Raw genomic sequence first — 25,412 nt, forward strand, 5'->3', positions numbered from 1 at the left:
TTAAGGCAGTGAAAATAGGCTACATGATATTATAATAGCTGGACAAATGCACTGTAGTTGTGTAAGATGTTAAAAATATGGAAACCACATACAGAAACTCTGCACTACCTTTGCAACTTTCCTATAAATCTAACAGTATTTATTTTTGTTATTTTAAAAACAGCCTACAACAAACTAATGGGTTGTTGAAGGAAAAGTGATCTTTCCAGGGTTCCCCATGTTGTCAAGGGACTGGAGAGAGGGATTCTGGGGAGAAAAGCTGGAAACCTCACACCCAGGGCAGGCTCCGGAGTCTCCTCTCCTCTGAGCCCTGCTGCTCTGACTCCTCACAGAGCATCTCAGCCCCAGGACGCCGCCCTCCAGGACCCCCAACTCTGCCCACCTCAGCCCCCGCCCCGTCCTGGCGGCGCCACCAGAATCCGGAGCAGCGCGGCAGCGCCCCCGTGTGGCCACAGGGCTGAGCACAGGAGCCCAGAGCTGCCCTTTCTCCTGCTCAGCCAGGCCCTCCCCAGGCTTCTTGAGCCCCCAGCGGCAGGACAGAGATCTGCACACAAGGGGGTGCCCAGGTCCAATAAGAGGCTAGGCACCTCAAATTTCCTCCCTAGTGAGTGAATATGGATTCAGGCCTCCGGGCAGAGCCAGTTGTCCAGATCATAACAGCTGGGAGCTAGGTGGGTCCCTAAAATATACAGGTTCCCTCAGTGTCTTTAGATGAAACCTTGAACTCCAGAGATGGAGTTATTTGTTCCTGCTTCCAGGGATGAAAGTGCCTCTTCCTGCGCATCAGCCCCAAATTCTCCATTCCAAAGGTGAGGGGAGGGGCCAAGTAAGACTCTCAGGCTCTGTTCTAGACCTTCTGAGTCTTCATGAGCGTCCAGGTGACTCCTGTGCTCACTGAAGTGGGGCTCCCTGGGCTCCATGTCTTCTCCACATGGGGTCAGACTGTGCAGATGGCTCTGGGGTGTCTGCTCAGGTTGCTCATACTGAGGGGTCCAGAGTCCAGTCCTGCTCCTTTCTCCTCCTTAATTGTCACTCCCTGTGAGACTCCTCCATGCTCAAGACTTCAAATACCATTTTCATCACATCACCTCGTAAATCTATTTCTTAACTCAGACATTTAATCCATGCTCCATACTTGTCCTTCCAACTGCCACAGTGACTTGTGTTTCTCATAGATCTCAGCTTCAACTCTCCTAAATTGAATACCTAGGATGCCATTTGCTCAAGTGAGCTACTTCCAGAGTCTCCCCCATCTCACTGTAGGCCCTCCAGATGTCTACTGTGGAGCCTGAAATGTGGGGTGTCATCTTGAACCCCCCTTTCTCACAGCCTAGTTCATTAGGAAATGCTGTCAAGCCCACCTCTAAATATATCCAGAATCAGTTACTTCCTATCATTTTCCTGCTCACCCCCCAACAAAGCTGTGGGGATCTGCACTGGTTTCCTCCATTTATCTTCCCACCTCTCAACCTTCATCTGTTGATTCTGTACAGCAGCCAGACTGAGGCTTCTAAAGAGAAGTTGCACCAGGTAAGCCTCTATTCAAAAAGATGGTGTAACTACACATGTAACTCAGAAAAGTCAAACCCACATCTTACTTACCTTTCCAATATCCTCAAGGCCTACAAGTGTGGGTTTACAGATATGTAATTTTAATTGCTCCCAGCTTGTCACACAGGTCTCCTTGCTCATCTCAAACACAGACATTCCTGCCCTGGTGAATCTGTGCTGGAGGTTGCCAGCCTGGGCAGAACATCCCTGGACATCCTTGTGGGAAATCTATGTTTTTCAAATATTTTCCCAAAGGTCACCTTAGTGAGGCCCACACTGACCATGCTGGGAATACAGCCATCCTCCCTGTCCACTCATTATGACTCTGGCTCATAAGACCTTCCCACAGTCCTTACCCACTTCTAGCCAGACACGACCTTATTTACTGTCACGGTCTCCAGTCTCCCCTTCCCACTAGGAAACACTCTCCACAGGCCAGCAAGTATTGGGCCTGTTTTTGGTTCATTGAGGCTTCCTAGTTGCAAAAACAGCCTGTCACATGTGTGGTGCAACAATTATCAGTTTATGAATGATCACTGTAGAGCACCTCCCTGTTCTAGAGACAATATCTTTACTAATGTGGCCTGAGGCTACATGCTACACACACCTCTACTCACAGTGACATCAGTACACCCTCTGCTCTCCCAAATGCTGCTCTCTCTTCCCCCAACAACCCTCTTGTACACCTCAGTACACAAGTGTATTTCTCCTTTCAGAAAAGAGGATCCTGGGTTTATAAGTCTTATTTTTCAGGGAATTGTGAATGTAACAGTAGCTACTTTACCAACCCCTGGGTGGATTAGAGTGGCACTGGAATTACTACACTTAGGGCAGGGCTAGTAGCAGAAGCTGCACAGAAAACAATTTCCAACAGGAACTTATCTAAGAGAAGAAATTATTTAATCCTCCCCTCCTCTAATACCAGAATTCGGTTCTGCTGCAGGGGGTCTTGCTGCCCCAGCCAGATAGGATACTGGCAAGCAGCTAAGAGAGGGGGCCTCACACCATGGGGCCGAAGCTAAAGGGCCTCACACCGTGGGGCTGAAGATCTGACATCCTTTGCTTTTTGTTCTTGGTCATAGAGAGAGAAAAATTTATCAGAAAGTATATTAGGCAATAAATTATATGTATCAGCATACTGTCAGTAAATAGCACGGAAAATTGTTTGTTTAGAAATTAGTTGTTGGGCAGTTTGGCCCACTTGACAATGGGAGGCGGTTTGTTGTGCATGCCTGACAAGCAATCCAGCACAGCAGTTGTAGTGGGTCTTTCTTTTGCCTTCTCTTGAAGTTTCTTGGGAAAGTTTTTAAATGAAGTTAACCGTGTTAAGGAGTTTCTAGGCAGAAAAAGTTCTGATAGCTGAGTAGCAGCTGGTCTCCGGCTGAAGGCCATATGAATAGAAGAGTCTTTTGATGCTTAGGCTTTAGCTGATAGGGGTGTACTGGCGGCTATCCACTGTCTTAGGTTATTGTTTAGCTGAAACAATGAGTTCTAGTGAAAGGCTTAGTTTTTTATTAACCTTGAAGGTTGCCTTCTTACTGAGAGCACGTAGTGGCCAAAAGCCTATGGAAAAAGAGATGCACTGATTGTTTCTGCTTTGTTTCTATGCACATGATAATGTCATCTCACTGCTTGCTAAAAATGTATAAATAAAGAACCACACTCTCAGCAGAAGATACTAGCACCTCACCAAGTGTCAGTGTCTCCTCATTCTACCTCATCCCCTTCCCCTCAGTCCTTTCGTTTTCGCCGACGCCGTCTCATCCTTTCAGGAACCCCTGACACGACATTTTGCCAGAGGCTGGTCCCCGGCACGGTTCTTTAAAAAAACATGTGGGAAAAGTAGAAAGAATACTCTAGAAAACAGTCCTAAAATGAAGCTAAAAGCTGGACAAGTCTGGAAATGCATGTCTAACACCACAGACTCCTGTGTGCAGGGGCTGCCCCAGGTCTGGGAGACAATGAGATTTCTCGTGTTGCTGTCAGTGACAGGGAAACCCAGAGGACATGAGGCCTGATCTCTAAACATGGAAAAGAACAGGCACAAGACAATAAAAACCAAAGAAATAAAATATAGACACTCAGAGTATGAGGACTAAGAGCCAAATCATGGCCTGAGCCTAGGCTGACCTGGCCACATGCAGCCTCCACCCACATGCTGGGGACAGGACAGGCTGATGTTGTGATGTCTCAGTCCCTGTGATCACAGGCCCTGCTGGGACAGGTGCTCCTGAAGGACAAGGACAAATGAGCAGGGAGATGACCCATGAGGAGTGACCACATCAATGCCCATGATGCACTGAGCACTGACTGGACACAGGCCCCGTCCCCCTCAGCTCCTCACAGCCTCTCCTGCCCCCACCTGCACAGACTCAGCACAGCAAACACATGATTCTGGATGAATACTCTCAAACACCAAGAATCTTTTTTATTAACCCATCAAACTCATATGACAAGATGAGAAAAAATAATTTCAGACCTACATTATTGTTGCAAGAGTGTATTCCCTACTGGAGCACTCTTTTATAAAGAACATACATATGACAGCCTAGGCCACTTCTGCTCCAACAGTGAAGTCATCAGGTCAGTGTGGGGACGGTCCTGGTGGGCAGGGCTGGGCCAGACTCCCTATATTATCTAATAAGAAAATAGAAATACTCACATGCCCTTTGCAGCAGAAAAAACAGTGGATCTTGAAGTCACAAAGTGGAAACAAGAAGAAATCCTGCATCACTCAGTCCCCACAAGATAGCTGAGAATAATCATTAAAAAATTCAAAGAATCATGTAAGTGTCCACATTCTCCATAGTCCACCGTGTCTCAGAATGTCCTCCTCACAGCTTCCCCATAACCTGGTCCCATCCTCTCTGCCCCAGCCCCTCCCACCACAGGCCTCCAGGGTCTCACCTTCAGGGGTTGAGAGACACATCAGGGCCCTGGGGACTGTCACTGCCTGGGGGAGAACAAAACAGAACCTGGTCAGAGCCACACAGAGATGAGACCACAGGAGGTGCTGATGAGGGTGACTCCCCTATGGGCTCCACCTACACAGTCCCTAAGGGTTCAGGGGCCAAATCCCTGATCCACACTTACCTGCAACCTGAGTGTAGCTTCCTCCTTTTCTACCTGTGGGAAGAAACACAATGTGAGACCAGGGAGAAGTCTGCTCATGAAGAACTAAAGGAATCTCCTAGTCCTGGATGAAAGGGAAGTTTCCAGAACTGTGAGTGAAGACCCAGGGCAGGGCCAAGAAATAGGAAGAAAGGACATGAAGGGGGTTGGGAGCAACAATCCACTTGAGTTTGTCCTCAGCAGGGACCTTCCCCTCTGACATCTCTAAGAATCGGGTACCCACCACTAGTTATCAAGGTAAACAATTTGGGATTCATATTCATAAGTGCTTTAAAAAAGAGGGTTAGCAATCAGCTCCAGACCACATGTGTGTGGATGGTACTTCCCATTAACCAGGTAGGGCAAGTTCTCCTTGGGGCTTGAAAAACCCCCAGTGGACAAGATCCCCAAATTCCATTCCCTACCTGAGTGCTTCTTCCTCCACATCACAGCTGCAGCCACCGCAGCTCCAGTGAGCACAGCTCCAAGGAGAACCAGGCCAGCAATGATGCCCACGGTGGGGATGGAGGACTGAGGAGGGGGCACTGGAGGGGAGGGGAAGGTGAGACCCTGAGTCCCAGACCTCATCATGACTCTCTGAAAGTCTCCAGAAGGGCTCCTGGTTCCCCTGAGAAGAGCTTTTATGCTCATACCCCCCACCTCACCCTACCTCAGGACTCGGGGTTCCAGCAGCCCCTCATGCTGCACATGGCACGTGTCTCTCTGTTCCTCTCCAGAAGGCACCACCACAGCCGCCCACTTCTGGAAGTTTCCATCCCCCTCATGCCTGGTCTCCATAAGCTCCGTGTCCTGGGTCAGGAACTCGCCATCTCGCTGCCAGGTCAGGGTGATGTCCGCAGGGCAGAAGCCCAGGGCCCAGCACCTCAGGGTGACCTCCTGGTCGGAGGTGGGGTAGTGGACACATGTGTTCAGGGAATGTGAAGGGAAGAATCAGAAAATTCACACTTTGAGTTTTCTCCATGGACGATGTGACCATCCTCAGAATGGACAACTGTTTTGGAAAAGGAAGTGCAAAACCCTGAAACCAGCCTTGTCCAGGGTATGTGGGATAATTGCAGATTCTTTTGAAGGTTTTAGAATCACGGTGAGAACTCTTGCTGGGAGAATGCAGGTCTCTGAGAAGGAGACACAGACTTTAGCTCCTGATGTGGGGGGGGGGGGGGGAAGGTGAATGAGTGGAAAATCAGGAGTCAGATCCAAAATTGCTCTCAGACCAAAAGCAAGACCTTGAGAGGGACCCTGATGGTTGCTCTGTCAAAACCATCCAGTGAAGGGTGATTTCAGGGATGGTCCTCCCTCCCCCTATCTCAGGAGAAACTGGATTTCTTTTTTTTTCTTTATCTAAATTCTTTATTATGTATTATATATAGATCAACTTTCCTCTCTTTGAAAATTACAGCCTCTTTGTTTATTTTTGGAAAAATAGAGTAGTTATTTCTGACATATGGCAGATTCCGAAACCGGACTTCTTAACTGTCCTTCTGGAAGAGCAGGGCCCTCTGGGCGAGTCTCTTTAACAGAACTTGAAGCCCAGGGGGCCTCCTCCCTCTCCTGACCAGAAAGGGGGTGTTCTGACCATTAGACCATTTTCCCTGTGTAGCGCCGGCCTGGGGAGACCTGAAGAAGTCGAGGGCCCTTCTTCCCTGCACGGTGGGGCACCCCCTTCCCGTGCTCCAGGAATCTGACGAGCTGCTCCTGGCAGGAGTCCTCCAGGCAATTCGGTCCTGCTCGCCTGGCCCGCAGCCTCCCGCTCCTGCTGGGGGGTCTGAGCCGCCCTGTCCGCCTCGTTCAGGGCGAGGTAAGGAGCCCATCGTAGGCGAGCTGAGTGGACCAGTCAAGGAGTCGCAGATCAGGCCCCTCTTGGCGGCCGCACATCCTCCGGAGGAGGGCGGGACACCTGAGCCCGCCCCGCGTCAGCCCGCGGTCACCCCGCCCGCGCCCCGCCTCCTGTCCTGAATAAACCTACACTGAAAATGAAACCAGGGGAAAGCCCCGCAGGCTCTTCCCGATCCAGGGTCCTGGCAGGTCCACCAGTCTCAGGGGGACGCTCGGACCCGGAGACTGGGGGCGACCCTGCCCGTCCGTGGGGTGGGTGGTGACCTGGCCCGGCCCGTCAGCTCACCGTCCCGGCTCTGGTTGCAGTAGCCGCGCGGGTGTCCAGTTGCGCTCGGCACCAGGTGTGCTGCTCTGCTGGGTCTCCTTGTGCTCAGCCCGCTGCTCCTGCCCCTCCCGCCCCGCCCAGGGCGCCCGAGGCTCCATCCTCAGAGCCGCGTCGCTGTCGAACCGCGCGAACTGCGTGTCGTCCACGTACCCCACGGCGATGAAGCGGGGCTCCCCGGGGCGGGGCCGGGACGTGTCGGTGAAGAAATACCTCAGGGAGTGGGAGCCTGGGGGCGGGAGGGAGACCCAGAATGACCATCCTTCCCACGTGGTCCCGGGTCCCAGGGAGATGGGGCGGTGGGAGGAGAAGGGTGAGGCTGGCGGAGGCAAAAGGAGGCTGGAGGCTGGGAGCGACTAAAAGGGGCCAGAACCGGGAGGGGTCAACGGAGAATTTAGGATGTGGATACACGCCTCTCTGGGTGTCCCCTGGTTCTCCCCAGCGCAGCGGCCTTTCCCCTCCAGACCCCACACTCACCCGCCCAGGTTTCTGTCCAGGCCACGGTCCCCAGGGCAGCAGCAGCAGGATTCGTGGCTCCGTGATCCGCAGCCTCGGGATCTGGGGAGACTCGGTCCTGGTGGTTCAGTGAGACTTCAGAGTTCCGGAGAGGTTGATTGGCTGCTCAAGAAACCCCCCAGGCAAAGGGGAGTGAGCACTGGGCATGAATCACCGGAGTCCAGGTAGCAGAACCCCACACAGGTGGTCAAAAGAATAACTGTGGGGAAATGGGGAGTCCCCAAGAGTAACTAACTTCTCCCCAGACAACCCCTGGGGCTGAGACCTGGAGAGTCATACCTGGGTACCTGGGGCTTTCCCCGCCCCTCCTCTCCTGTACGGAGACCTTTGTCACACCGTGTCCCTGAGGCCAGGCCAGGGCCTGGGTCAGCGATTCTCAAACACTTTCATTTCAGGATCTCTGTAGTCTCACAGATTAGCCAGGACTCCAAGTATGATTTTATTTATATGGGTGACAGCTCTCAATATTTACCATGTTAGGAATAAAACCATTTCAAAAATATTATTAAATTAAGATAAATATCAATAGCCTATTTCATGTTAACACAGAGTGCTTTTATCAAAAATAGCTATGAAAATAATCAGGACAGTAAAAAGAGTGCATTTTTCACATTTTATATTTTTGCAAATGTATTTCTTGTCTGTCTCATAAAACTTTGGATTCTGTTAAGTTCTTCCTATGAATCTACTGTTTGGTTGAAGTCTATTAAAAATATACAGCCTCATACAAATATGTTGGAGCTGTGTTGTTATGGCAATTTCCCAGAGAAGTGGAGAGATTTAATTGTCATACCAGTGGGCTTAGTGGGATCGCTCCCCAAAAGGCTGAGCACCCAGGAGTAAAAATGGCAGGGGTTTATACAGTTTTTATAAGGAAACCTACTATTCCATCCATCATAGCATAACCAAAGAGGAAACAGGAAAAACAACCAACACTGGGGCTCAGTTCAACAGTTTATGAATATCTACCTTATGTTCCTCAAGCTTCCGCCGTGCGTTGACCAACCAGCTTCCAGGTTGTGGTTGGAGCAGGGCTGTGGCAGGTTCAAGGTGTCTGATCAGGGTCCCTCCACAGAGTCAGCCTGAGTTGGTTTGTAGGGTCCAGGCAGGCCATCGACTTCTTTGGTGTCTTTGGGCAGGCTGGCTTAACTCTGGAGTGGTTGGAGTAACACCAGGATTAGATGCAGATCAGGACAAGTAAATATTTGTAGCTTCTGCAAGGCTTGATTTTTATGAAGTCACCTATAGATCTTTAAAAGGGAAGGAGTTTGTGTGCTGTATCCCCAGCGGGGGCCAAAGCCTCTGAGCAGTGTTGTGTTGCACACAAATCTGGCACCTGAAGAAGCAAACTGGTAGGAGTCATCACTCCTCTGGTGTTTCCTCCTTTATTTTTGATGGAAGCCGTCTTTCATCTCCTACTAGTTTGCCTGTAGCTGCTGCCCGCAGAGCCAGAGCCTGAGCACTGCAGGTTCCAGGATGCGGTGGCAGCAGGTGATGTCTCAGCTGAGCCACCATGGGGGTGCAAGGCGGGTACTGTGGAGGAGCTGACGGAGGAGGGGATGGCAGCGCTGGGCGAGGAGGAGCTGGGTGGTGGCTGCAGCAGGAGGAGGCGGCACGCCTGGCCTCTCTGGTGTAGCGAGGCCACCTCATCTAGGAGGTATCAGCAGTTGCAAGTCTGCTTAGGTGAGATGCACCAACTCAAGCAATTTAACTGGCACCTGCAGGCTGAGAACCTCGTGCTGCTGCGACCTCTGCTGCTTTTTGGTCGTGGGCATCACATTGTGTGTCGGGGGCAGCTCTCAGGGACCCCAGCATCCCAGGTGGTGTGCAAGGGTCTGGGCGGTTGTTGGCAGAAGCTGGCTGAGCTGAAGGGCTGCCAGGAGGAGGAGCTCTGCCTGGCGTTGGGTGAGCAGTGGGGGCCCCTGCAGCGGTCCCAGTGCCGTGGTGGGGGGCGCTCTGGTACAGGCTGGCACTGAATTTGTCTTGCCCTGTGCAGGCTCCATAACTTGGACTAGTGACACAGTTTTCTGTGTACTGACACCCACCCAAATTGCTCCCCAGACGCCAGGATTGTGGTAGAGCTGTAGATATGGACACCACCCCAGCCCAGGGGCCACTGACTTTGGAGGTTCCAGTCCTGCTGGTCTGCTGCCAGCCTGGTTTTCAGGTTGGCCAGCTGGCTGATGAATACCCACCACTTTAACCAGACTCCAGACTTTCTCTAGCAGTGGAAGGATTTCCTTTATGATGTCCCTGGCAGTGAATGACTGCTACTTTGGTCAAACACCAGGCCACTTCTAGCAACTGGGGAATTTTAGCTCTTTCCCCCTGCATCTAAAATATGGCATGCATGTGGATGGTGGCAAACACATAGTAAGAATCTATAATTGATAGCTCTTTTGCCAACTGAAAGATGCGGATGAGTGCCCAGAGTTCTGCAGTGAGGGCTATTCAAAATGAGAGGATTTTTTTTTTAAACCCAAGGCAGCCTTGTCAAGCTTAATTGAGTCTTTTGTTGTGTCCAGGGACTCTCCTATTGGAGGCAAAAAGAGGTTGACTCATGAATGTGATGCGGAGACCAAAGACATGGGGGTGGCAGGTTGATAGTACAGGATGGTATCTGGCCTCTCCCTGCTTTTTGACTGGCAGGAGTGAATATTTCAGGGAGACCAGCACTCTATTAAAATGTTTCTGGATGCCGGGCTTAGCCTCCCAAAAGATCGGGCAATGTTGTAGCAAAACAGGGATCTTACTGAGCTCAAGGTTGATGTGAAATGGAGCATGGCTAAGGGCCAGACTGGGCAGAGATCTTTCAGCCCAGACACCAGGGCACTGCAGCTTAAGCCAATCCAGGTTGAGTTTAGTTCAGTTCCGGATGAAAGTTTTTGTTTTCACTCTCTAGGAAGGGTGACCAATAAAATGAGGGTGTCCAAGTCTAGGAATGAAAGTGAGAGGCAGGGTTGATCCATCGGGGCTGAACTGACTTGAACCCTGAGTTTGGGTAGAGCAATTTGTTTCAATAGAGGAACTGGGCAGTACGGCAGGCACCCTCGTGAACAATCTGATGGCCCCCAAATTATGTTCTTTTTTCTTTTTTTGAGTCCCTCCCATTGTGTTCAATGCCACTACAAAAGGGGAGGGGGGAAGGCTCATGTTCTTCTCTGGCCGCACCTCTCTTGGGGTTTTAACACACATCTTGGCTTCTGACAAGTCCACATAATCCCTGGGCTGATACCTTGAAAGGTATAAAAATCATATAGGCCTTATGACGTCATCACAGAACTGCAGGCCAAGACCACTCACATCCCGTACTGAAGTCGTGGGACTGTTACATTCACTCACACACACAAACAGAAGCTATGCATTCCACCCATCAGGAAACTCTACCTGTCCCTGCAAGGGGGCACGAGAGGTGATCAAGCTCTTCTTCTGTCCGTTGGGATGGGCCTGAAACTGGAACTGGGCCCATGAGGGCTGTGAGAGGTGATCAATCTCTCCTTCCATCTGTTGGGACTGGCTGAACTAGAACCAAGGCCTCCCCCACCAAGGAGCATGAGAGGCGATCAGGCTCTCTTTCTGTCCATTGGGACCAGATAGAACCAGGGCCTCAGCGCCTTACCTTATCCAGAAGTCCTGATTAGGTCTACCTGTCCACTTCTCTCTGTGAGTTGGGGTAAGGTGTGAAGGGGGTGTCCCAGCTCTGCTCACCTCAGGAAGGAGGACCCAATGAAAAGCGAGTGGCACCACCTCGTTCACTCAAGGGAGAATCTCTGGGCAGGGCCCCAACACCAGAGTGGTGGCCAAAGTGGCCAGTGCTGCTGGCTTTCTGGTCATGGAATCAAAAATGCTAGGGCAATTTCCCAGAGAAATCAGACGGCACTCAGAGAGGCGGAGAGAGAGATTTAATTGTACACCGGCGGGCTCAGTAGGATTGCTCCCAAAAGGCTGAGCACCCAAGAGTAAAAATGGCAAGGTTTTATACAGTTTGTATGAGAAATATTGCTACCACATCCACCATAGCATAAGCATTCTTTATTGCTCTGGAAGGGGGGTCAAGGTAGCCATGGCTACCACCAAAGACAAGCAGTGCAGTGCACCCAGCAACTTCTCCACTCCAGCAAGCAGCAGAATCAAAGCAGCAGACTCCCCCAAGCAGCAGGCTTGGGAAAGTAGCAGAATCTAAGCAGCAGACTTGGGAAACTTGCTGCTTCAATAAACCAGGGGAAACAGAGTTCCTGAGGCCAAAAGTGGCCCTTTATCTCACCTGAAGCAGTGTTCAGTGTTGTAAAATCCTAAACACAAACACCCCCAAGATGGCATCTTCCTGCCACTGCAGACACGGAACTCGTGGCAGCCAGACTATAGGCCAGATTCCAACTCATAAAGACAGCAGAAGACACAATAGGAGATGCTCACTAGAGCTACTGAGATGCCCCAGCACAGCACCAGACAAGCAACACTCAAAAGAGCAGCTGCAGCGGTTGAACAACCAGACAAAATAACCCAAATTCTTGAAGCTCAGCGAAGCGTCCAGCCCTAGGAATTCGCCGTCCCTGCCAGGCTGTCACAGCAGCAAAACCAGAGGCAGTTTTAGTCGCTCAGCTTCCTGCAAAGCCTCTGAACTTTTCCTCTCTGAGGTTGGCTGCTGGAAGCCTCTCCATGTCCTTCAGAGGCCCACAACAGCCTTCTGGAAGATTAGCACAGTGGGTGCAGAAATCACTGACCCCGAAATCACTGAAAATCCAAAATCTCTAAAATCCCAAACACTGAAGGCTCAAATGCTCAATCCTGACACTAAATGTTAGTGTTACATTTCTTATATTTCTGTCAGCGTCTCCACCCCCACCCATACTTTGTTCACTTGTTCCCTGGGGCTCTCCATCCTCACCAGCACCCGCCTCTGGGGGGGCGCCACCTGTAACAGACTTTGACTTTAGCCACTGGTTACATTGGTATCATTGCTGGCTGGGGGGTGAGCGGGGGCAAACACTAGGTTGGGGTCAGAGCCCATGATGAGGCTGGAGAGGGGACATGAGTGGGTGAGCTTCTCACATTTTCCCTCCACACTCTCAGGGGCTCAGCTCACTTTCCCCACACACATTTATTTGCAGTCTGACCTTCACCTATGGGAAGAGACGATCACAGGTGAGGCTGGGGAAAAATTGTCATGAGATCTAGAGAAATCCCCTAGTCCTGGGTCACAGGTAAGTTTCCAGAACTGTGACTTCGGATTCAGGGCAGGCTCAGGAAACTTAAAGAAATATCATTTTTATATTTCTCATTTTTTATATTTTTACAAGTTTCTTTTCTCACTCAGTAGGCCGCTGGATTTTCATATTTGCTTCTACGTTTAGTTTGTTGCTTTGGTTGAAGTCTGAAAAAATATATACAGCCTCACACAAATGTCAGTGGTACTTTTAATTATCTCTCCAGTAAATTATGGATATTCAACACTTATACTAAGACCGCACAAATATAGTTTTTCCACTTTAATTTGTGAGGTGGCGCCTGGAGCAGACCCACTGGATTTCCTGTTCTGTGCACTAAACTCCATTGGCCCGTCTTGCTTATTGGGCAGGTCTTGCACTAATGCGTGATCTTTTACAATAATGCCTTGGTTCACGAAGTTATGCAGCTTTTCCAGTGTAGACACAGGATATTTATTGTCCAAAAACCCATTGTCAGTGTTATCACTGACCCAGCAGAAAGGCTGGCAGCACTGGGAAGCCGATGAGCTTTCAGAGGCCGACACACTGTGATTCTGGCTTCCTCCTGAGACCTCACATTTCATCAAGACAAGAGTTGTCCTGTCAACTATCAGTTGGTTTTCTCGAAGAGAGAGAAGCTCACTTTTATTTTCAAGAAAGTATATGCCAGTGAGCCAAGTCCGTGTAATATACTTCCTGTGTCATTCACCTGTCCAGTAAAAATGATAATTATAAAAAAGAGAACCTGGCTCAGCAAACAACCCTACTTTACTTGGGACGCAGTGCTTTGGATATAAGAGAAGTGCTTTCATGTTGCATCGAAGGTCATCCCAGGAGATATCTTCTAAATGTGTCATGAGGATGATGATTTAGTAAAGATAATTTTCAAAGGTCCAACCAGGGCATTTTAAGATGAAAATGGAGTGGGCTTTGCCTTTTTGTAGTTAAGTGGTGAAGAATAACTACTAGTTCAGTTGGTACCACAACCTCCATTGTTACTAAGTTTTACCGCAGTGCAATTGATGTCTAAGTAATCTGTGAAAAAGTTTTGATCTCATGAATCCAAGAAAAGGGATCTCATTGAAGTCTAGTGTCCCATAGATCATACTCTGAGGACTGATGTTCTGAAAAAAACTGGGAGAATCTCCCAACGGGCCCAACTTGGTCTCCTCTGCATTTCTGGGAATCTCCCTCTGACCTGGGCTCTGCCTCCCAAGAGTTTGTTTAGAGCTTTGTCACTGGGCTCCTCTAGAAAAGTACTCACCTCCTGGAAATTGACCCCACAGAGAGTCCTCAGTCTGGGGAGAGAGGTGGAGGGACAGGGATTCCCTTCAGGAGCAAGGAACCACTTGGGCCAGGAGGTATCTGACCCACTCATGACCTCATTTGTTTTTATTTTATATCAGCTTGATGTGAATTCATGACCCAGACAGAAATCTGACATGGTCTTTGAGAGAAATAACATTGGTGCTTTCATTTTACATGGGTCTAAAGTGTTAACTTGATGCCCCAGTGCATGAAGAGCAGCAGTGTCTCCAACAGAACATTCTGCGCTAGTTCCCTGAGCAGTTACAGCTTTAGTTTTCTTGCATTTAATTTTAAATAATCATGTGTGACTAATAGCTACCATACTGGACAGTTCACATCTAAAATGTTCTTCGTTTTCAGTCTCCTCCTCCATAGAGATACTGTGTGACTCATACGTGGATTTATTATTTTCATGTGGAAATTTTCACTTTCAAATTTTTTTCATGTGGCTTTGTTGAAAAGGCTCTTAGGCTTATGCTGATAATATAGCATGTCCCAAAATTTAATATGCATTTTAGTAACTAGATGTACAGACATTAATCAAAACCCGGCTTATCACCTTAAGGTCATAAGTAATCAGCAACGCCCATCACAGAAGCTAATTCTTTTTTTTTTTTAATTTTAAATGGAGATTTTATTTTTTTGTTTTATTTTTTTAAATTTTATTTTTATATTCCCCATACAATTGCAACCCCCTTATTTTGACCCCAATCCCTCCTTTCCCTGCCCCTCCTCCCCATAGTGTGTCTCTGGTTCATAGTTGTTTGTTGATTTTGATTTTTTCTTTCTTATAGATATTCATTTTCCTGGTCCCTTATTTGGGTTTTCTAGATTCCTGTTATGAGTGAAACCATCAGGTATTTTTCTTTTTCTTTCTGGCTTATTTTGCTGAGCATGATCCCTTCCAGCGCCATCCATGTTGCTGCAAATTGCATGTGTTTATCTTTTGTGAATGCTGAGTAATATTCCATGGTGTATATGTACCACATCTTCTTGATCCAGTCATCTATTTTTGGGCATTTGGGTTGTTTCCAAAGCTTAGCTATTGTAAACAGTGCTGCTATAAACATAGGGGTGCAGGTGCTCTTTGGAATTGATGTTTCTGTTTCATTTGGGTAAATACCTAGGAGTGGAATTGCTGGATCATATGGAAGCTCCATGTTTAGTAGGTCCAGAAATCTCTACACAGCTCTCCATAGTGGTTGGACCAGTTTATATTCCCACCAACAGTGCAGGAGAGTTCCTTTTTCTCCACATCCTCGCCAACATTTGTTGTTGCTAGTTTTTTTAATATGTGCCATAGTTTTTAAATGCGTCCTACCGGATCTGCTGATCTGGAATCCCGAATGGCACTCTGAGAGCTGGCCGCAAGCCAGCAGCCATGAAGCCAGGAGGTGAGTGAGAGAGCGAGAGCCCCCAAGCCCACGTGTTTGGTTTTTTATACCAAACCTGGCTGCTTAATTCCACCCTCAGGTCCCAGCCACCTTCCCTTTGGTGGTGACGGGATTTGTCTTTCCCAATGTCTTGGTGGCTTTGGTCTGGAGTGGGGTGGGGTCCACAAAGCCTGTATGGGATTAGCTCAGGACATCCTTTCCCCCTAACAATTCCCCCCTTTCACTTTTTGCCACCATTTCCATGGTGATGAATATCAAATATGTGGATGCTGGGATATAGTCTCAGATGAAAATTTTCCAGGGTTCCAGTGTGAAAGAAAACCAATCCCTCCAGGTATTGTCCATTGTGGAAAACAAAGGTCCTCCATTCCTGGAAAAACAGTTCATCAGTCCAAGCCAAAAAAAAAAAAAAAAAAAACCACCAAAAAACATCTGGAGGCATTAGCCAAAACAAGACAGCAAATACGTCAAAATCACAGGAAAAAAAAATCTTAAAATGGTTCAACTTATGTAAAAACAAATTCTCTCAACCTTGATCCCAAATTTTTGAACAGCATAGCAAAAGTTTGCAAACTAAATGTACTTTTAAACCATATTACCTATTTTTGCATAAAATCACAGGGAAGAATAACTAAACAGCAATTTTAGCTGGCTTTGTTGGAATACTCCATATAGGATCAGAGCGATCTGTTGGCATCCAGTCCATGTAGGCTTCAGGAACAAAGTTGGTCTCATCAGACTCCACCTCTGCTTTCCTCTTCTCGAGGGTACCAGGGACTTTTCGTTGGTCGGGTTGTCCAGTCCTGCCAATGGAGGCAAGCTTCCTCACTTTCTTTGGAGGTCTCTGGAACCCTACAAACAAAACAAACAGGTTCTCCTCTTCTTGGTTCAGCTCTGTTACAACTTTCTGGAAGAACTCCACTCAAAGCCACACAATGAAACTTATGTCCAATTTTTTAGTTTAAGCAGACAAAATCCCTATGGAAGTTATGCAAAAACAGACTGAGATAAGTGGTAAAAGATTACTACCACTATTTTTATGCTGTTTATCAACACTATTTTTATGTGTTGATATCAAGGGAAGAGAAAATGCAAACACAAGTTAGCTTTGCTGGAAAAAAAAATTGCAAGCTTGCTGCAGATCCTGGTCACCAAAACAAGAAAACTTTGTGGATTCAGAACAAAATGCAAAAAAAATTACCAGTATTATGTTAAAGAAAACTTAGTAAATATCAGGTGTATTTCCAGGTCTATTCAGTCCTTAGTAGGAAAGTTTTACTCTCAACAGCTCCATCAATAGGAATCTGTTGAGACCTTTTCTCCCTATATTTCCAGAAACAATTTCTGTAGATATTAAACAAGTGAAGTATACAATATTACAAGGTGACAATCGCCATTGACAATTTACATTCATATCAGGTCAAGGTGTTACCCGTTTTGCAAGTGACAATGCTTCCCTTCTAGTTTTACTCTACTAGGTAAGCCTAATAGAACAAATTCATCTAATGCCTTCCCAGGAGGAAAGGGAGAAACTTTGTGGAGTGTCTCAGGAGCTCTATTGAGGTTCCACAAAATTTCCTTACATCAGCCAAATGACAGGCTACCAAATTTGTACTTGAATTTAGATTTGTGGGAAGCTTTGCCACAAATATCAGAAAAATAACAGAAACAACAATGTTCAATCTCTGTGAAGGCACCGGCTTAGTTCAGTAGTACAGTGTTGACAATGAAACCATAACCCTTGTGTTTCCTCATAACTGGAGACTCTTTTTTTTTTTTTTTCCGTCTATGGGCACCATGTGTACCAATTTGTCAACCACTGGAGGCCAAGACAAGGACACAAGGAAAAGGACATACGGACATACAACATATAGAAGCAAAGAGCTCTTTAGTTACCATTTATCACGTGTGGGATATCTCATACAACTGCAGTTTCACTCATAGGCCAAAGTAACAAAAACAAGCAGAGAAAAGAAAAAAATCTCAAAGTTAAAAACAAAAAGTTAAAAGGAAATACCAAAATCAAGATTGAAATCAAGATTGAAATCAAGATTCAATCAAGATTGAAAGATTTTCTGTGTAAAAAAATTATTGGCAGCATATGCTTGATCCTAGATGTTATTTCACATCTCCTAAACTTTGAAACGAAGTTCATGGTTAGAGCGTGTTAGTTTTCTCAGGGTTTCTTCACAAAAAGTGAATCCTTGGGTATCCTGCAACAATAACTGGAAAAGAAGTCAGTAACATTCAAGTTTTTGTCTGTTTCTTAAATATCTCAAGTCCTCGATGGGTTCACAAGACCAATGGGACTTCATCTCTAGGTCAGTTCCTCCTGGCGCTTTCTTAACTCTGGAATGATGTACCCAGGGTTTTATGCCTGCAAGTTTCAGAGAAGTGTGTGTGCTCAGCAAAACATCATACGGACCAGGCCATTTTTCTGACAGCTGGTTTTGAGCATCCCTGCCCTGCTGGTATTCAGTAAGACCTAATCTCCAGGTCCGAAGGGATGCAATGGTTGATCAGGAGGCATAGAGATCCTCAAGGTTGCAAAGTTATGAATTACTGCCAGAAGCTCCTGGATGTGTTTCACATATTGTGTGATCCGGCAATCTTGTGCTATTTCCAGACTAGCTTTCAGAACTGAGGCCTGGAAAGGTCTTCCAAATACAATCTCAAAGGGGCTTAATTGTAGCCCACTTCTAGGTGCCACTCTTATCCAAAGGAGGGCAAGGTATAGTACCTGGTCCCAATGAAGGTGTGTTTCTTGGCACAGTTTTGCCAAGGTTTTCTTTAAGGTGTGGTTTATTTTCTCCGTTTGTCCAGAAGACTGCGGTCTCCACGCAGCATGCAATTTCCAGTTAATCTGTAACGCACTGCTCACTGCATGAGTAACGTCAGAGACAAATGCTGGCCCATTATCACTCTGGATGGAGTTGGGCAACCCAAAGCGAGGGATTTTCTCCTTCAGCAGCTGTTTTGCAACCTCGGAAGCTTTTTCCGTCTTTGTGGGAAATGCTTCCACCTATCCCAAGAACGTGTCCACAAAACCCAATAGGTATTTGAAATTGCCTGTTGTTCTAGGCATTTGTGTGAAGTCCACCTGCCAGTCCTCAAAAGGACACTTTCCCCGATATTGAACCCCAATGGCTTTAGGGTGGGAGTCAGTCTTGGGGTTATTCCTGGCACATAGTTGACAATCTCAGGTGATCCACTGTGCTATTTTATGTAAATATGAGCCCTTTAAATATGGGCGCACTGTTCTAATAAGGCATCTCTCCCATAGTGAGATCCTTCGTAAAGATGTTTTACACTGGATATACCAGGGCCTCCGGGAGGAGTATCATCCCATGGGAGTTTACTCTCCAAGTGGAGCTGGGGTCAAACCCAGTAAATCCCCATGCGCGAGCTCTCTCCTCATCCCGCTCGGTGTATTCAGGAGCATACTGAGTCAGGTCCACAAGAGGGATGAGTGCACCATGGAGAGCAGAACGGGCAGCGGCCTTAGCCACCCGATCAGCTGCCCTGTTCCCCTTTGCCATGTCAGACCCACCCTTTTGGTGGCCAGGACAATGCATCACAGCAACAGCTGATGGTAAAGCTACTGCCTTTAACAGGGCCAGGATTTCTAATGGGTGTTTGACGTCCTTGTTACTGGCAGTAAGAAGTCCCCGCTCCTTCCAAATGGCCCCATGCATGTGGAGAATCATAAAAGAGTACTTGGAGTCAGTAAATATTGCGGCAGTCTGCACCTCCCATGCTGTCTCTTGACATGGTCCAGGCATTGGGGGAGACTCCCGAGAAGAGGGGAGTTCCTGTGCTCCCCCAAAGAGGGAAAGTTGTACTTCCCAGAAGAGGAGAGTTCTTGCACTTCCCAAAGAAAATCTGAACTAGGGAGTCTCCATGGCAATGCCTGCTAATGCTCTCCTCTTTGTTCTTAGTTAATGTAAATGTAAGTTAGTTATAAATTGGCTTGTGAAAACCTAATTCAGACCCAGGTGACAATTGGCTTATTATTCTTACCATGAACTATCACAAAAAAAGTAAAAATTGTTAAAGATATAGTTAGGAAAGAAATGTTTCAGCCCTGAGAACTATGGAGAACAAGCTGCCCTTAACCAGCTGTGCTTGGAAACCATAGCCTAACCTGGGGGATACCTGTTGGTGGCAACAATAAATCTCCTGGTGTATGGGTAAGGCCAACAGTTCGCAGGTTGTGTAGAGGTTAGGTATACCTAGTTAAAAGTTAGATTTCTGTAGAACTAAAGAGTATTGATGAGTTTCTTTAGATCACTTTGAAGTAATTGATAATAGGCTAGATTAATTGAGTACTAGGGAATGGGTTGATTTTAGTAATATAGCATAACAATGGACTTTCATGTCCACTCCAAAATTAGGAAGGTTTGACAGGATGATTGATTGTTACTGAAAATTGTACTGTCTTAGACAATTGATCACGTTACAAAAAGAGTTGTACCTAGGAGAGTAATTGTCCCTGTTGATTTTCTTAATCAGATTAAAGAAGTGTCCTTTTGTAGTATGAGATCAAGAGGGTCTTTGTATATTCATGAGAAAATATGTAATGATTGTCTCTGTTCTGCTTTGATGTTTATGCTGATGTAATCTCACCGCTTGCCTTAAGGTATAAAGACCTGCTGAGACCCTCAGTAGGAGATACTTGCATGAGAGAAGGTGTCTGTGTCTACCTCACTCCTACCTTGCTCCACTTCCCCTCAGTCCTCTGAGAAAACTTGGCAGACGCTGTCCTCTCCTTTTGGAGACCCCTGACACGATTTCTAGCTGGAGCTGGTCTCCAGCAAAATATATTGACTCTTTTACCTTTCGAGAGTTCCAAGGCATGGGTCAGGGCTATTAATTCAGCTTTTTGTGCTGATGTACCTGCCGGAAGAGTCTTGACCTCCAAGGTGTTCTGGAGCGTCACCACTGCGTATCCCACACATTGACGGCTTTGGTCCATGAAGCTGCTGCCATCTGTAAATAGCTCCCACTCTGGATCTGGTAGAGGCTGGTCAGTCAGATCTGGTCGGCTGGCATACACTGTGTCTATGGCTTCTAAACAGTTGTGGATTAAAGTGTCATCTTCAGGTCCGTCTGCATTGCTTGGAAGCAGTGTGGCGGGATTCAGGGATTTAGAAACCTGCAGCTTCACATTAGGATTGTCCAACAGAGCTGCTTGATATTTTCCCATTCACCCAACAGTCAACCCAAGTCCACCCTTCTGCTCCAGCAATGTCAAGACCTGATGTGGCACACACACAGTGATGGGCTGACCCAATGTATACTTCTCTGCCTCAAGTAGGAGGTCACAAGTGGCAGCCACAGCAAGCAAACATGGAGGCCATCCCTTAGTGGTGTGGTCCAATTGTTTGGACATATATGCCACAGGATGCATTTCTGGCCCCAACGATTGGATTAGTACTCCTAGGCCAAGCCCCTGTCTCTCATGTACATAAAGTCTGAATGGCTTCCTAAGATCTGGAAGCCCTAATGCTGGTACTGAGATCAACTTTATTTTTATTTCATCAAAGGCCTTTTGACATTCTGGAGTCCAAGACAAAGGTTCAGAGTCCAGGCCTTTGAGAGCATCATATAAGGGTTTTGCTATTAATCCAAAGTTAGGAATCCAAATCCTGCAAAACCCAGCCATACCCAAAAATCCACGCAATTGTTGCCGGTTGCTGGGGACTTTAAGGGCTGAAATTACCTGTTTCCTTTCCGTCATCAGGCTGTCTGCCTTTCTTAATTTCAAACCCCAAATACGTCACCGTTTGTTTACAGATCTGTGCTTTTTGAGGTGACACCTTATAGCCACATTCTGCCAGGTGGTTCAGTACCACTACGGTATTTTCCAGACAAGATTTGTAGTCTGGACTTGCAATTAATAAATCATCTACATATTGCAACAAGACGCCCTGGTTTAATTGAAACTTCCTGAGATCGCTGGCCAGTAATTCCCCCAAAATAGTTGGGGAGTTCTTAAACCTCTGTGGAAGCACAGTTCAGCATACTGGAGAGTATAAGCTCTTCGACTTAGGGTCTTGCCACTCAACGGCAAAAAGCGGTTGATCCTGGATATCTATTGGGATACAGAAAAAAGCATCCTTAAGGTCTAATACTGAAAACCTCCTGAAGTCACCAGGTATGGCAGTTAATAAGGTGTAGGGATTAGGCACGGTGGGATGTAAATCCCGAACAATGTCATTAATGGCCCTTAAATCTTGGACAAAACGGTACTCGCCTGTATGGAGTTTCTTCACTGGCAGAATCGGAGTGTGGTGTGGTGAGTGGCAGGGCCGAATGAGTCCAAACTGAAGGAACCTTTTCAATACTGGCTCAATTCCCCTCAAGGCCTCCTCCCTTAAGGGGTATTGCTTCCTCCTCGGGGTTCTGCTCCCCTCTATCACTTCTATCTTGACAGGCTCTGCATTTTTCGCACGCCCTGGGGTCCCATCAGCCCATACCCAATTACTTACTCTTTCAACAATTTCTGGAGGTAAAATTTCACCTTTTGGTGGAACATCTTGAGTAAGCAACATCTGGAACCGCAGAGCATGCTCTGGAGGTAACTGTAGGTGAAGCCTCTGATGTTTTGGTGAGAATATAATTCGTGCGTTGAGCTTACTTAAAAGGTCACGACCAAGTAGAGGGATTGGACACTCTTCCATGTATAGGAAGCTATGCAGGAGCTGTGTGGTGCCCAGCCGGCACTCCAAAGGTTGTAAGAAGACTTTCTGTTGTGGCCTTCCCATAATCCCAGTGACTGCTACAGTCTCTTTGCTCATTTTAGTTAATTTTGAATTCAAAAATGAGTATGTCGCTCCAGTGTCCACCAAGAAATTAATCAAACGATCCCTCACAGTGAGTGTTACCCAGGGTTCTGAGGGGGTTATTCTAATGGGCTTCTTTAGATCTAGTGGAGCCCCACAGGCACCCCTGTTCTTCTCTGAACCTTCTTCATGAACTATCATTTGTCTCCTTTCCTCTGCACTTGACTCTAGATTCCTTCTACTCTGTCTATATTCTCTCCTATCTTCACCTGAGGCTCTACCCTGTGCTGTCATTGGTCTCCTTTCCTCTGTACTGGGCTCTCGATTCCTTCTCTGTCTGTATTTCCTATCGTCATCTGAGCCTCTACTTTGTGCTAACATTTGTCTTCTTTCCTCTCTCCTTGGTTCCTGGTTCTGTGTGCTCCTTCTATATTCCCTCCTGTAACCCCTACGTGAATCATCATATTGTGGTGTTCTCTGTCTTCTATGCTGCCTTCTGTAATTATTGCATCTGCCACTTCCCTGTAATCTGGGACAACTGTACTTCCAATGTCCCTCTTCCTTACAGAAAGCACACTGATTTCTTCCTAGGGGTTCACATCTCTGTCCATTACTGTTTCCCTGAACCCCTCTTCTGTGCTCTCTTTGTAAGAAAACAGTCGTAGGTTTAGGTCTCCTGTCCTCTCTATTATTATAAACCCTAAATGCTAAGTCCACTACCTGGGATGGACTCATCTCTGTGACGCTGTCCACCTTAGCTAACTTTTTCTTTATGTCTGGGGCACTATGGGTAATGAAAGCCATAGTGATCAGATGAGCATTTTCTGGGGCATCTGGGTTTATATCCGTATGGTTGGTGTACATTTGAATAATTCTCTCAAGGAACTCTGACGGATCCTCATTATCTCCTTGTTCGAGTTGTAATATTTTGTAAAATTTTTTTTGTTTGGGGATTCCCTGCTCCAGTCCTACCAATAAACATTTTTTTATATAGATCCAACATCACCATTTCTCCATTGTTAGGGTCCCATCCAGGATCTACCTCTGGGACAACAACCTCTGGCTCTGGGGATTGTCTGTCCTGTTGGTGGAGACGGTCAGCCTCCTCCCTGGCTTTTCTGAATACCATTCTCTGCTCATCCAGAGTTAGTAAAGTGTGCAGCATGGACTGTATATCTGCCCAGTTAGGGCGGTGGGAGACAAAGATAGAGGCAAACAAGTTTGCCATCCTCTTAGGAGCCTGCTGGTACGAGGGAACAGAGTTCCTCCAATTTAGGAGGTCCGCAGTACTAAATGGATGGTGCGACCAAAAGTACCCAGCAGGTCGCCCATGTTCATTCAAGCCACCCACTGGCATCTGGCAAAGAGGAAACTGTCCTGCCTCAGGGTGATCTTTCCTGCCAAAATGGGTGCCGCGTCTAGTGTGGGGAGGAGACGCCATTTTAGTTTCCTCCCCAGAGGGCAGTGGAGGCTGTGAAGCCTCAGGAGCCTGTGTGGGAGGGGCCTTGTTACATGCAGGAGGACTTTGTCCTGATGTACTTAAGGTATTTAAAATATGATGCTCCTCCTCTTCTAACTCTGCCCTCTGGCAGTCCTCATGGGAAAGGGAAGGTTTATCCTTTCTCTGTGCCATCAGCCCAGGCTCCACCATATCCAATTTATGGAGGGCATTCTGTATCTGGTCCTGCATACTTTTAAAAGCTGACTCAAAAATGTTACAGCTTTCATCCCTCATACACTTAATAGTTAAATCAAGGGCTTGATTTTGTTGTTGCATGGCCAGGTTAAGGGCCTGAATTTGTTGTTGCATGGCTAAGTTAGGAGCTTGGATGTGTTGTTGCACAGTCTCAGTATGTGAAGTAGAACATCTACCTCTCACAGAAACAAGAATGTAGCAAATGGTGCTTACACATATTACCAAAAAAACACCTAGAAGCACAGACTGCAAAGGGATGGCTTGTAAACCACCCATGTATGTATACAGTAGTAAAATCATGTGCCATACACCAGGCTTCATCAAATTATTTACATTAATGAAACTGGTGTTAATATTTAATGGAAAAAGGCTACTTAAATTCAAGGGCAGGAGGAAACTGAAAGAACTCAAGCGAGGGATAAAACTGTATAAGCTCATGCTTAAGGCCATATTTGAGTCAAATACACACCCACAAGAGCTGTACATGCAGGAAAAAAAAAAAGCAGACTTTTCAGGACTTGAGACAAAGATGACACTGCGAGTCCTGCAGACCTTTGGTGGTGACGGGATTTGTCTCTTTCCCAATGATGCACAGACCTCTCCTGCCGCGCCCGCTGCTCCCCTCAGCAGTGTATTTCGTCAGTCTGCCTGTTCTGTTCCCTGCTCTGGCTCTGGTGAATTCTCTCACCCTCCTGCTCCTCTGACTGTACCCAGTGCTTGTATAAGTAAATAAATAAATCTTTTAAAAAAAAAGGAAAAAGAAAAGTGGACATTCATACACCTGATGTGCTGATGGAGAACGGCCTCAAACGGAGGCCATTGTGCCTGAGCAGCTCTGCTCACAGGTGTCATCAGCAGAGGCAAGTTTGAGAAACTGTCAGCTAGAGGAACTAAGGAACTGTGGTTGGAACTTCATGTGGTGTCCTATGTGGGGTGTGGGAGCATGAAAAGAGCATTAGGAAAATTAAAGAAATCCAAATAATGTGTGGAGTTTAGTGAAAGTGCATCAATATTGCTTCCTTAGCTGTGCAAATGCACTTGTTAATAGTTTTGAAAAGATACGGGTTATATAGGAGCTCTGCTACCTTTGAAACTTTTCTGTAAATCTAACAGTATTTTTTAAAATGTTGTTTAGGACCTTCTCTGGTGGTGCAGGCAGTTGAGCGCAGCACTGTGAAGCTGTCCACAGCCTCTGCAGCGCCGGTTCGATCCCGGGCTGCGCAGGAGGGTCCACGTGGCGCGGCAGACCTCTCCTGTCTAGCCCGCTGCTCTCCTCAGCTGTGTATTTCGTCAGTCTGCCTGTTCTGCTCGGCGCTCTGTCTCTGGTGAATCCTCTCACCCTCCTGCGAATCTGGCCTGTACCCCAGCTCTTGTATAAATAAATGAATAAATCTTTAAAAAAAATAAAATAAAATGTTGTTTAAATTAAAATAACATTTTTTTTTATTTGAGATTTATCCAGTCATGGACACAAGAGCTGGGGTACAGGCCAGAGATGCAGGGGATGGGGGTGGGATGAGAGGATTCACCAGAGACAGAGCAGGGACCAAATAGGCAGATTGACTGAAATACACTGCTGAGGGGAGCAGTGGGCAAGTCAGGAGAGGTCTGCTGCTCCCTGTGGGTTGCTCCCTGGCCGTGGGGGATTCAACTCGTGCTGCAGAG

General features: G+C 47.0%; 1 protein-coding gene across 1 annotated transcript in view; it reads right to left on the bottom strand.

Annotated features, from left to right (window-relative positions):
- Positions 1-4,460: 4,460 nt before the first annotated feature.
- The window catches only part of LOC311188243 (patr class I histocompatibility antigen, A-126 alpha chain-like), a gene marked incomplete at both ends in the record, with an annotated part of 84,205 nt that continues 63,253 nt past the window's right edge, over positions 4,461-25,412 (bottom strand). The window contains 1 exon segment of the mRNA XM_084259389.1: positions 4,461-4,504. Within this exon segment, the coding sequence (XP_084115515.1) occupies positions 4,461-4,504 (44 nt within the window).

The sequence above is a fragment of the Talpa europaea genome (genome assembly GCF_964194135.1).
Source record: "Talpa europaea genome assembly, chromosome: 2".
Lineage (NCBI taxonomy): Eukaryota > Metazoa > Chordata > Mammalia > Eulipotyphla > Talpidae > Talpa > Talpa europaea.